At 36.8% G+C, this 12,411-nt stretch overlaps 1 protein-coding gene across 4 annotated transcripts in view; it reads left to right on the top strand.

Annotated features, from left to right (window-relative positions):
- The first annotated feature begins 462 nt into the window (after nt 1-462).
- LOC131428456 (probable serine/threonine-protein kinase DDB_G0280133) overlaps nt 463-12,411 on the top strand; it is a 40,108-nt gene continuing 28,159 nt past the window's right edge. The window contains exons 1-2 of one of the 4 annotated variants that reach the window (XM_058592417.1): nt 1,541-1,852; nt 2,190-2,462. In XM_058592417.1, the coding sequence (XP_058448400.1) occupies nt 2,444-2,462 (19 nt within the window). In that variant the 5' untranslated portion in view covers nt 1,541-1,852; nt 2,190-2,443. Of the gene's footprint in view, nt 617-1,540; nt 1,853-2,189; nt 2,463-12,411 lie in introns of those variants that run through there. The other 3 variants (XM_058592415.1, XM_058592416.1, XM_058592418.1) reach the window with 3 other exon arrangements.

The raw sequence follows: 12,411 nt of genomic DNA, 5'->3' as shown, positions 1-12,411 counted from the left end.
CAACACAATTGTATACCTTCATTCGCAGGTAACCATTGAATCGAGCGGCCCTAGTTTTTTTCGTACGCCAGTTTGGTCCAGTAGGAATTCCATTGAGTGTCTTCGTTTGTTTTGAGCATCAACTGGCTCTCTGGTTGTCTACAGGTGAAGCTTATTCCATTATTTCTCGCGACCGTACTCCATTCCACTGTTTCTTCTCTATTTTATACCCTGTAATTAATTCTCGTTGGTTTCGATCTGATCTGGTGGAAATGTTTGTCGTTTTTTTTTGTTTTCCCTTCGTTTTATGGAGTTATTTTTACTACACCCATCCGACGGCCGAGTCTTTTACGCAACCAGCGCATTGAGAGCTTTTTACCTGGCGGGTACGCAAGTGTGTAGCATCGGTGAGACGGGGAGGAAGTCGTTATTACAGCAAAAAAATTACCTGTTTGGCATACGAGAGAAATAACACAGCTTCACGGCACAACAGTGTGGACTAGGCTGGTGTTGGTTAGATTTCGAGGAGCTAAGCCACAAGAGTCATTATCGTAGGTGAGCTGGCAGTAGAAGGATCATATCCGGCTTGAAGTTGTTGAAAAGTGTTTTTACCTGTTTCATCGGTGATTTGTGAAAGGTACATGGAAAATAATGTTGTACAATTTATGGTTGATTGAAAACCGAAACACGGTGAAATCGAACAATCGATTTCAATGACGTTAATGAAAAGCACCGAAAGAGGATAACAAGTGACGAACCTAGTTCGTTGAAGTCACCCGCTGAAAAAGGTTCAATGACGCGTAATTATTGTGCTGTGTATAAGTGTGTGATGTAACGCAAGCATTCCGATTACTGGATAACACAAAGAATAAAATGGACAGTGCTATCCACGAGAGCAGCTTAAGCAAACAACTCCAAGTTATAGAAGTGATCGGCAACAACGACATTCACTGACGGCGATAGACTTTAGAAACGTTTTCCAAAAAAAAGTAGTTCACTCTAAATTCTACTTTTATCATTCAACTAAATTATTGAGGTTGCAAACAAAAGAAAAACAACAAATCAACAAACACAACGTTGTTGAACTTATTTGCATAAAATTTCCCTGGGACTGTAATGACTTTGGACCGTCCCGATTATGCGTGAGAGAATTTTTCCGGCTCGCCTTCTTCGATGTATGCCTCGATACCAAGCTGTAAACCTCCATTTCTCACTCTTCCTCTTTTATGATCCAATTCTGCTCCACCCGGTTACCCCTCTCCAATTTTAATTGTATGAGATTTTCCCACCAAGAGCTGTGATTGTTATTTTTTTTTTTTCTTTCCTCGAATGTGGTCAGGTTGTGCACTGCCGAGTCCATTTCTCATCCGCGCTTCAACGTACCCGAAGAATTTGACCTTAACGGTGTGAAAGAGAACAAGAGTGTTGAGAAGAGTTGAGTCGATTGAACGCCGCATGAAATTTGAGAATCTTTTCTCTGGATTATCTGGAGCAAGTTGTAATAGTGGGCTTCTTGAGTGTTTGACTGCCAACATTTACTCACGGGGTTCCAGTGTTGGCTGTTTGTGTGCGGTTGACTGGCGATGGGAATCGTTTGCAAGAAATGGCTTCATGTTTCGAACCGAAATAGTGATGATGATACTGAATTCGAGTTGAGATAATAGACGAAAAGATGTTAATTGGTGAAAATGAGATTGTTTTCTGCGGGAAATCGGATCGTGCCATTTGTGCAATGTGGAGGTTTCAAATGACCATCAGTGATTCATGTTTGACGATTGCTTTTCAGTGAGAAACGATTTATGCGTTTCCGTACGAATCGCAGTTGACCTCGCCTGAAACAATTTTTGTTTTCATAGCATTCGTTCCCAAAACTGTAAATATATGAGCTTCTGATTATATTGATATTGAAAATTTAACATTTGTGTGGTAAAATTGTTTCATTTCACTCTAGCTTGATTACCTTCAATTCTTAATCGTTCATCACTTATTTTTTGCGAAACAAATCATATATAAAATTGGATAAGTATTCAATTGTTTCACTTCTTTTTGTTTTCATTTTGTGGTTTTGGTTACAACTAATCCTTTTTTTTCACTAAAGTGCACATAAATATTTTCTTTTCGTTGTGCTTATGTTTGGTTGTTGAGAAAAGGATAAGATTCACTGGACCTTCCTAGTTTTTAATAACATTTTCGTATTTTTTTCCTCCAAGGCAAGTTGATTTCACTACATAGGAAAAAAAAATTAAAGACGAAACATTATTAAAATATACTGTGCTTTGTGGAGAAACTAATTACTGTGAAAGAAAATTGCTTGTGAGTCAAAGACCATAAAAATTTGTATAAAAATGTCATCCAGAAACAGACGATAGTACAAAGAAATAACACAACTATAATTCCTGAAATTGTTTGGTTACAGCTGTAGTAATGCACGAACTGTTTATTTCTCTGTGTTAAACGCATTTGTATGTTGAACAGAACTTCAGGTTAGTGGATATTTGGTTTATAAAGTTCTAATCTAATTTGTAATAAAGGCTAACACAAAAATGGTACGCACAAAAAGGAATTGTAATTTGTGTTCCAACAAGTTCAAAATGCTTATTAATGATTGCTTCACAATGCTTGTATGAAAACTTCAATGCTGTAATTAGATGGATACATTTCTCTAGTTAGAACGAAATTTCGGACTTTCCTTTCCAGAGGAGCCCATCAGCGCCGCACAGAGGAAACGGACATTTTTTCCATTTTGCCCGCATTTGCTGAATGTCCTTGACTGCCCCGCCGCTTTTTTCGATTGGTTGAAATTCCGGGAAGGATTCATTATCCCTCAGTGAACTACCACCGGAAGGTCATAGCCGAGGTTAAATAAACGGATTAAAAATAAAAGATTCATTAGCTTGGGGACAAAACTAATCTTGAAGTAGTGGCAACTGGCTAAATCGTCCCAAAAATTCTTAGATGTAAACTTGAGATGACATAATCGATGATGTGACGAAGAGCTCCGTTTTCATGCTACAACGGCAAATCACTTGTCAAATCATTGTATTCTTTGCGAACTTGTCGGCAAACACGAACGGGAATCTTTCCTCAGGTACAATCGCGAGGCTGCTTAAAATCGATTTTAACGTATGTATGTTTGCAGCCCGTTGAGTTTCGTAAAAACCCCAAGAAGCCATTCAAACTTGCTATAATTGGCATGTTTCACAATTGCTTCAGATTGGTTAGATATGTTAGACAATTGATTCAACACGTTTTTGAAAGGGATGTAAAGTTAATTCATATTACTGCTTGTGAAACCAACTCAACAACTTAAATGGATTAATTTCCAAATCCGGTTTTTCAACTGACTGTACGACAAGTTCATTTGAGCTGCTTCAATTCCGGTTTCCACTTAGCAAATATTACTGTTGTGAAACATATGAAACAATAAACTTGTTACACATCATACAAGAAAAGTGCGCTTTTCCAATCACATAATCGTTGCGAGAAGAGTTAAAAAAATCCGTACTAGAACAATGTTTACTACTTGGGACACGGTCGCACAAGAGCCTTGCATGCTTTTTAAACACGGAACCCTGCCGGTTCGGATGATTGCTAGTTTTGTACGATTAGTATCCTTCACTGGCCAGTATGTTCCGCACCGTTTGAAAGTTGACATTTTATCCTCTGGGCACATCTCGAATCGAAAGACTAGGGTTGGCTGTAACGCACCCCAACACTTTGCTGCTTAGCTGACGATCCATGATTCAAGTTTTACTCTTTTCACACACAGAGAATCCTTGTAGGCTTTGAGCTCTCGACAAACGACTTCGGTTTCTTCAGCACTTTACCAAGCTTGGAATCGAACCCTTTCGGATTTTTCAGGTGGTAGTGCACAATATTTTTTTCTTTCGAGATCCATTTGACGTTATTTCTGAACACGATCAACTATTTTGATCAAACTTGCATTTGTTGTTTTCAATAGAAGTGTAAACTATCAAAGATTCTCGATTTCCAACGCTAGCGGCGCGTATGGGGCGTATCAATTTCGTTACGTCAGTGGCTTTCTCGAATTAGAAAAACACTCAATTACGACGTAATTTTTTGCTTTTTCTTTGTCTGCCACATAGAAAATAAAGCTATGCTATTACTCAGTAAACCAATTTTTATATAGGACTATGTATGTGTGTGAAAGTAAGTGGTTAGACGGGTACTGCGTTTAAATGGAGAATAAACACCAAGTAATTATGATGGCTACATTAAAGCTCTAATTTTTACGACATGACGACTGTATTCACCAAATCAGACCCAAGTAGCATATTGTTATTTCCTTGGGTCTTGGTGAATGAAAATTGACGTCTAACAAAAAGATCGTTGCCCGAATGATGCCTATTTTAAAATGCCGAAACTCTACTTTTTGGCAGACTAGAAGGAAATGGATGAATCCAAACGAACTATTAAAACGAATGGAGGGAAAAAATCTAGTGTAATATTCACATGTTCGAAATTTCGTCTCAATCTGTCAAGTGATTATCGAGAAGGCTTCGAAACAAGAAGTGCTTTATCTAAAAACTATGGGTTCGGTAATGGAAAATCCTGGCCAGTCTTACAGGTGGCTCACGAAACAGTTAGGAATCGTCAATGTTCCGTATGGTAAAATCGTTCAAGGAGATCCAGCGGAAGAAATGCAATCTCGTGAACGCAAAGAAGGTGAAGGATTACTTCAAATGTAACCCAAATCTTACGATTCGGAACAAAGCCAGTGTCAACTTTTCCATCCACCTAGTAATGGACGACGAAAAGACACTCAAAGTGGACGCCGCCCAAATTTCCGACCTGGAATTTTTCGTCTGTAAGTCCCGCCTGGTTGTTCCGAATAAGTTCGGGAAGAAGATGGTTGACAAATTTACCAAGAAATACTCTGTGTTGCCGGCGATCTGTGGATGCGGCTAATTCCAACCGGCACAATAAACGAGGAGTATATAAAGAAAAATGCCTCAAGGAGCGACAGGTGACAATAAGTTTTGGTTGGATATGGCATCGTGCCGTTACGCAAAACCGATACTCCATCACCGGTTCGAATTCTACAATATGTTCAAATGGAAGTTTGCCTCAAGTGATAGAGAGGACCATTCCAAAAAAGTGATTTCAATTTTCCACCTTCCAGGAGCAACAGGAGCTACATCGATAGGTCATGGTGCTTTTAATCGACGTAATTTTCGTTATCTGGTTTAAACATCTTCTCAGTAAGATTTATGAGGCTTCTGACCATTTTCGTTGCCTGCAACTTCTGTATGAGAAGCGAAAAGCAATCAAGTTTTTACTTTGAGAAGCACCCTCAAACAATCTCTTTTTCCGGATGTTCGACAGTACACCGAACGAAGTCGGTTCTGATTCTTAATCAGGCACGCCAATACCTGCTCGCACGATACTAATTACAGTCTTCGAATAGACGAATCCTCCTGATGATAATCTATTTGATAGCATTTTAGGAGTATTGGGTTTGCTGTTATTATCCTCAATACTTGTCTAATACAATCTAATGCAGTTGCGGAACGCACAATTAACTACGACGCTTGTAGTAATCATGTTTAAGGAAACATTTAGGGCACTACATACAGTACAAATTCAATGCCACAATTATTTGAAATCTACAACAAAACTTTTCCACAAAGCTACAGTTCAATAAATGAACGAAATTTAAGGCGTTATATACGAAGTATGTGAGAAAAAGTGAACTAAGTTTGGTGACTTTCTAAGGGTTTTAAGGGAAATTTTGTTTGAAATGCGAAAAAGATATTGTTGGTAGTACTATCGACGAAAAATCATTTTATTTATAAATATGTATTCAAATCGTGGCCCGTTTTCCGAAGTAAGTTGTATTCAGTCTCCCAAAAGAATTTTTTTCCTTCCTCAGAGAATGATCAATGAGGTGAAAACCAGTGTACGGTAAAAGAAATATGAAAAAATATACGTTTGTCCAAAAATCAAACTTCAAGGTGATAAATATTCTAAAAAAGAAATTAATGCGAATTTTTAGATGAAAAAGGATGCGTTTCATATAAATATAAATAATACGCGTATACGCTCAAATTTTTGAACATTTTAAGAGGCCCGGACTGCTGAGGGTCATATACTAATCGATTCAGTTCGACGAAATGAGCAAATTTCTGTGTGTGTAGCCGGTAGCCTTGGGCCATATTCCTTGACATTTTTTTAGAACTGTAAATGAAAGGTATTTGAATATTCTGCACTCTGGCGTTTTAGTACACCTGTTTATCATCATTGTAATTTTTTTGTAACAGATACTTTTGTAATTTCTACATAAAAATTGAACTTGAAAATTTGTCGACATTTTGCCCAAATGTGGTATTTGGTCACAAATTCATTTTTTCAAAGTTCTATCGGAAATTATGATGTATATTATCATGCAAGTAAAAATTATAAAAATATAACTATATATTTGAAGCGAAAATTATTTCTACATTCGACGCAATACATACACTTAGCGTTTTTTAACTGATATTCTGAGGACTTATTACGTTTTTTATCCGAAACGACACATATCAGGGCCGTTGCTGATTCTTTCTCCTTGTTTCTCTGTTCATGAGCAGTGACCCCAGGATGCGTACTGCTCTATGGCCCTAGGACCCCGATTGTGCATTCTAAGATCTTGCGAAACCGCTTTAAACCTGGTTTTAGCAAAATGGAAGGAGAAAATCGAGATTAAAGAGACTATTTTTGCAGTGTTCTTGGATCTCAAGCGCGCTTTCGAAACAATTTCTAGACCTATACTGTTACAAACACTACAACGCTTTGATATCGAAGGAGTAGCATATATTTGGTTTGAAAGCTATTTATTTGATAGAACTCAGAGAACTGTTTTCAACGATGTTGTGTCTAGTTTCCAGGGTAATTCACTTGGTGTGCCACAGGGTAGTGTTTTAGGTCAGATTTTATTCATTATGTACATAAATGACATGAAGCGAGTTTTACGGTTTTGTGAAATAAATTTGTTTGCTGACGATGCTGTTCTGTTCATTACAGCTAATGATTTGGATGAAGCGGTTGCACATTTGAACGAAGACTTACATTCTCTGGCTCAGTGGTTGAAATTCAAGCAATTAAAACTGAATGTCGCAAAAACTAAATATATGGTTATTTCTTCTTTAAGCACTGGACGTGAAGCCAACATTGAAATTGATGGAGAGATTATTGATCGCGTTAGAGAGTTGAAGTATCTTGGAGTTATAATTGATGAAAAGCTAACATTCAAATCTCAACAAAAAAAATTCAAATCTCAACAAAAAAATGATGAAAAGCTAACAACATCATCAAGAAGGTTGCCAAAAAGTACGGTGTATTATGCCGCCTGAAAAATCATTTTTACGACCGGTAGTAAAATTCTCCTGTATAAATCAATAATCTCTCCTCACATTGACTTCTGCTCATCGATTCTGTTCCTTGCTAACAATACGCAAACATTGAGACTGCGATTGCAAAATAAGGTCATGCGATTGATTTTGAAATGTAGTAGATATACTTCCTCTAATATTCTATTGAACGCATTACAATGGCTTTCAGTGAAACAGAGAGTATATTATTTAACAATGGTGTTCATTTTTCAAAATCTTAAATGGAATGCTGCCTCGATATTTGTGTGATCGGATTGAAAGAGGAAGTGATTTGCATAGGTACAATACTAGAAATGCGCCTGATGCGAGAACACCAAGCTTTTTGTCAGCCAGATCGCAAAACTCGTTATTGTACAAAGGGATTAGTTTTTTTTTCAATTCGATGCCAGGATGAATCAAGCGGGCTGCAACATTAAGGGAGTTCAAAAAATTGTGTATTTCACACATAAAATCTATTTTGTAATTAGATCTTTAATGAATTAGTGCAATTTGATTTTTTCGAAAACTGTGTAAAATGACGAAGATTGTATTAATTTTATTTTGTTTTTTTTTTCAAGTAAGACGCATTAGGTTGTTATGTTATGTATGATGATGATGGATTTTTAATAATTTGTTTGATAATACTTGAAAAAAAAATGAGTTGTATACAAAAGTATGAGCCTCGCGCGCGCAAAGCAGGTAGAGGCAATCTGGAAATTGAATATGACTGGAACTGGATATGTTCTCTTTTATTTTTGAGAGCTTTAGCATTCTACGTGTCGAGTTCGAATCTTGACTTTGTAAGATTTGATTAATGATTTATTGATTATATTTCGTAAATAATCGGGATCGGAAGTTGTTGATGGAATTGGGTTTGGCACTGCTCATCCGCAGTCTCGTTACTTCATCGTAGCTGATGTTTGTTGCGATGAACTGGTCCGGCGGGAAGGGCCAGGTGAATTACTGTCTGATACTGACAAAGATATCGGGTTCGATTCTTGATTTGTTCAAGGATCTTCCCGAGTAAGAAATTTTCTTGAATAACACTGGATAGTAAATCGGAAATATTTGAATGTTTTCTTGTTCTCAGTTGTACTTTAGAAGAAGAATCTATACCTGCTGGAATAACCAGATCGTTTTATATTTAGTTAACTGGTTAAAATATATGATGCAATATTTTTTATCATTTAGATAAATCGTCCAGCTCACCTTTGTAGGGGTATGAGGCGGGACCATCATCATCATCAATTCATAAAACATTTTTGTGACATTCGAATGGTAATGAAATCTATAAAATCATATTCTCTGACACCCAATTATATTATTCTCTGCATAATATGAGTTTGTAAATATTTTAAATTTAAAGAGAATACACCCAATTCCGATTTCACACAGGGGGTAAGAAGGGGGGAGTGGGGATGGAATGTACCAAGCAAAATAGGTCCATATTATTTGAAATATTTCTTGTAATAAAAAATCGTTCTGTTCGGAGAATCCGTGCAAAAAAATAAACAAGTCAGCGACATAACAGGACGATATGAGTTCAAATGAAACTGACATGCTAACTTCACACATCCGAATAAGGATAATCGTTCTCATTATTTAATTAATTGTGTGAATAATGCTTTTAAAATGGTATCGGTGCACCAAAATTAAAGTACGACCTTATCATGACAAATTTCTCTACCACATACTTAAAAAGACGGAACAAGAGAGATAAAAAAAATGCCCAGCCACTGAATTATAGATGGTGAAAAATAAACTAATTCTACCACTAGCATTTGAATGGAGGACATTATTAAATAGTTCTTTGATATTGACTTTGAGTTCTTACAACAATTGGGTTGATGCATTCATTTCGTATAGAAAGTAATCGCCTCTGGTTCGGTGCGAATGACGCTCTAAATACATCTTCTAGTTTTCTCACTGATATCTGGTGGACAAAAGGCAAGCAAATTTTTTGATCAACGAACTGCACACAGCGCAAATTTAAACAATACTGACGTTAATTAATTGGAAAGGCTCTCTTTAAATAATACGTTTGCAGACTATAAGGTGGAACAATGAGAGTAAAAAAATTACCAGCCGCAGAACAGCAAAGCAATGCTTTAGTATTACATTCCTTTTGTGGAATTTGACCTTCTGTTTCAACAGACTTCGCAGCCGATTGGTAGTGTACAGAACCGTTGCATGACTAGTGCTACGATTCTACTGAGATCCTTCCAGATCAGGGTTCGAACATACGACAACTGGTTTATAAGACCAGTGCCCTATGCTTTGAACCTCCAACCCAGAACCGGTACATATCCCTGCAATACTCACACTAGCATTTCAGTGGAAGAAAATATGAAATAGTATTCCATTCTTTTCAGTATTCTTTAATTCAATGTTTTAATTTACTGATAGTTAAAACAGCCGGTTAAATAGTGTTGTATGCATTCTCCTCGTATTGCGGAGGATCAGCAGAACGAACATATAGCACACAGAGCAAATCGGCATGCGCATCCTTGAATTCTGGACTTGGATTCGGGAGCAGATATTCGAACCTGAAACTGAATTTTGTACCTTGATTTCGGAACTGAATTCAGGACTTGTATTTTGGACCTGATTTCTGGAAATGAGTTTTGAACCTGAACCGACCATAGGCTGGAATGGCTGAAGCGTTTCAAATTCCAAATAGGTAACGTGGGAATGAATCGTCGCTCACTACATAAGAAGCGTCGTCTCTTATATGGTCGTTGACACCAAACATTTTAGAAAACTTCAATTTTTAGTTATTTAGTTTAGTTATCTCGTGCTACCGAAAATTTTATACTAAATTGTCATATTTCCGCAGGCGTTTAAAAAAAAATAAATTGTTACGTAGATATTCAAAACAAAGTTTTACCCATTCTTGAGCAGGAAAATTTTCGAAAAAGCGACGTATTCACATTGAAAGTAAACAAGGAATCATTTATCTAGGGTTTTGGTTCTGATAACCAGTTTATATCACACGTACATGATTGTTTTGAATGTATGTTTGTGTTTACGTTTCGCCTTTGGCTCATCAGTACATAGCAGTTCATGCTGAACTGCCATGCCACTCAGCAGTTCAATTAAAAACCCGCTAAGCAAACAAAAAGTTTTTTTTTAATTAATTTCCTAACGTAAATTAGTTTACGACTCATTTTCTTGCTAGAAAAAAAGTCTACGTAGTGATTTATGTTGAAGGAATTTTTCACGAAAAAAAAACAAAACATGTACCATTCGATGATTTGTAAATCACGGAAATACAAACATTTTCACATCCTCTAAAATAATCGAAAAATATGGACAACTCAGCTCGAGCCGGAAGGTAAATAACTTTTTAAACTGTTATTAGTTTCCAATTATAATGGGCGTTTTTTTGGTAGGTTTGTTTTTTCAATTGAGATACAGAACCAAGTTTAATCAATTTTTGTTGCCAAATTATCAAGATAGGGATGTGGATGAAATGTGGTTTCAACAGGATGGTGCCATACTGCGGCCAAAACAATCGCCTTATTGAAAGAACATTGCAATGACAATATTATTTCGAGAAATGGACTGGTAAAGTGGCCTCCGCGTTCGTGTGATTTGACACTACTCGATTATTTTTTGTGGGGATAAGTGAAGTCATTGGTTTATGTGGATAAACCAGCAACGATTGATGCTTTGGAAACCAATATTCAACGTGTAATTGCTGAAATACGCCTTCAAATGACCTTTTGTGAAAAATAGTCGTGGTGGCCATTTTATCGGAATCATATTTAAATGTTAAATGCCAGAAAATTAGCTACAAAACAAAAAGAAATTTGGCATGTGTTTTATTTAAATTTCAAATCAGCAAGCTCTTGAAAAACAGTCTTTATTAGCCGCAAATAACATTAACAAATTAACAGGTCCCGGGTTGGCGGTTCAATGCATAGGACACTGGTCTTGCAAGCCAGTTGTCGTATGTTCGAGCCCCGACCTGGAAGGATTCTTAGTGTCAGTAGGATCCATAGTACTAGCAATGGTTCTGTACACTAAGAATCGGTTGCGAAGTCTTTTGAAACAGAAAGGCCAAATTTCACAAAAGGAATGTAATGCCAAGACTTTGACTTTGACTAAATTAACAGGAACAAAATAATAACCCAATCTATTGGTTCATGACAAAGAGCCTAATTGGAAATGACAGTATCTTTAGGTTTATTTTTTCATTCGCAAATTACCGGTTGAATTTAATATTCGACGATTAACATTTCGCATAACTTTCAAGTCACAAATTTATATCCATCGAAAGAGAAAGTGAGGAAAAAGAGGTTCTCATTGGCTCACTTCTGTCGTGGGATGATCGAATTCTAGGGTTTCCGAAATTATTATGTTTTGTTTACGCTTTGCAAACTGAATGTAATATTCTACGTGTTTTTTTTTGCACGGATTCCGCTATTAACATGGTTTGGTTTCACTCGGGTTTTGAACACGGCAACCCCCTTTTTGAGCAAAATTAACCTAATCGATGTTGGCAAAGACTTACTGACTTTCAAACAGCACATCATTTTCAAAATAATTTTATGGTATGCAATAAAAATGTTAGTTTTTTTTTAGGTCAAACTTTGTATATAATTCCTTAAAATGTATTTCTAAGTGTGAAATTATATTAACACTTTTCGAACATTTTACGTTTGAAAACTTAACTTCGGGTATCGATCACTAATTCCATTAATCACCAAAAAGAAATTTTTCGTTCAATCAATGCACAATTCGTCTCAGATACACCAGTCTCCTTTAGCGAACATTGAACGCACTCACTGGTTTCCAGCAGCGTGGTTCATTCATGAAGTACGTAACAAACATTGCGTGCCTTCAGGTTCGAAAGCAGCAAGCAAACCATCAGCTGGCATCGGTTGGTTTACACATGGAAGCATGAATATACAAGTGTGGTGTTGTGGCATCATTTATGCTACCAGCTTATTGTCATGTTTTGCTCATTCTCTCTTTCCATCTCCATCTCTCGAGGCATCTGTCAGCCGGTCGTTGTCATAGTTGTGCGAGGAATTTCCCCCGTCCGACCATTTTTCGA

This window comes from Malaya genurostris, chromosome 2 (assembly GCF_030247185.1).
Source record: "Malaya genurostris strain Urasoe2022 chromosome 2, Malgen_1.1, whole genome shotgun sequence".
In the NCBI taxonomy this organism is placed as follows: domain Eukaryota; kingdom Metazoa; phylum Arthropoda; class Insecta; order Diptera; family Culicidae; genus Malaya; species Malaya genurostris.
The sequence above is the reverse complement of the archived record's forward strand: the minus strand, read 5'-3'. Positions and strand labels throughout refer to the sequence as shown.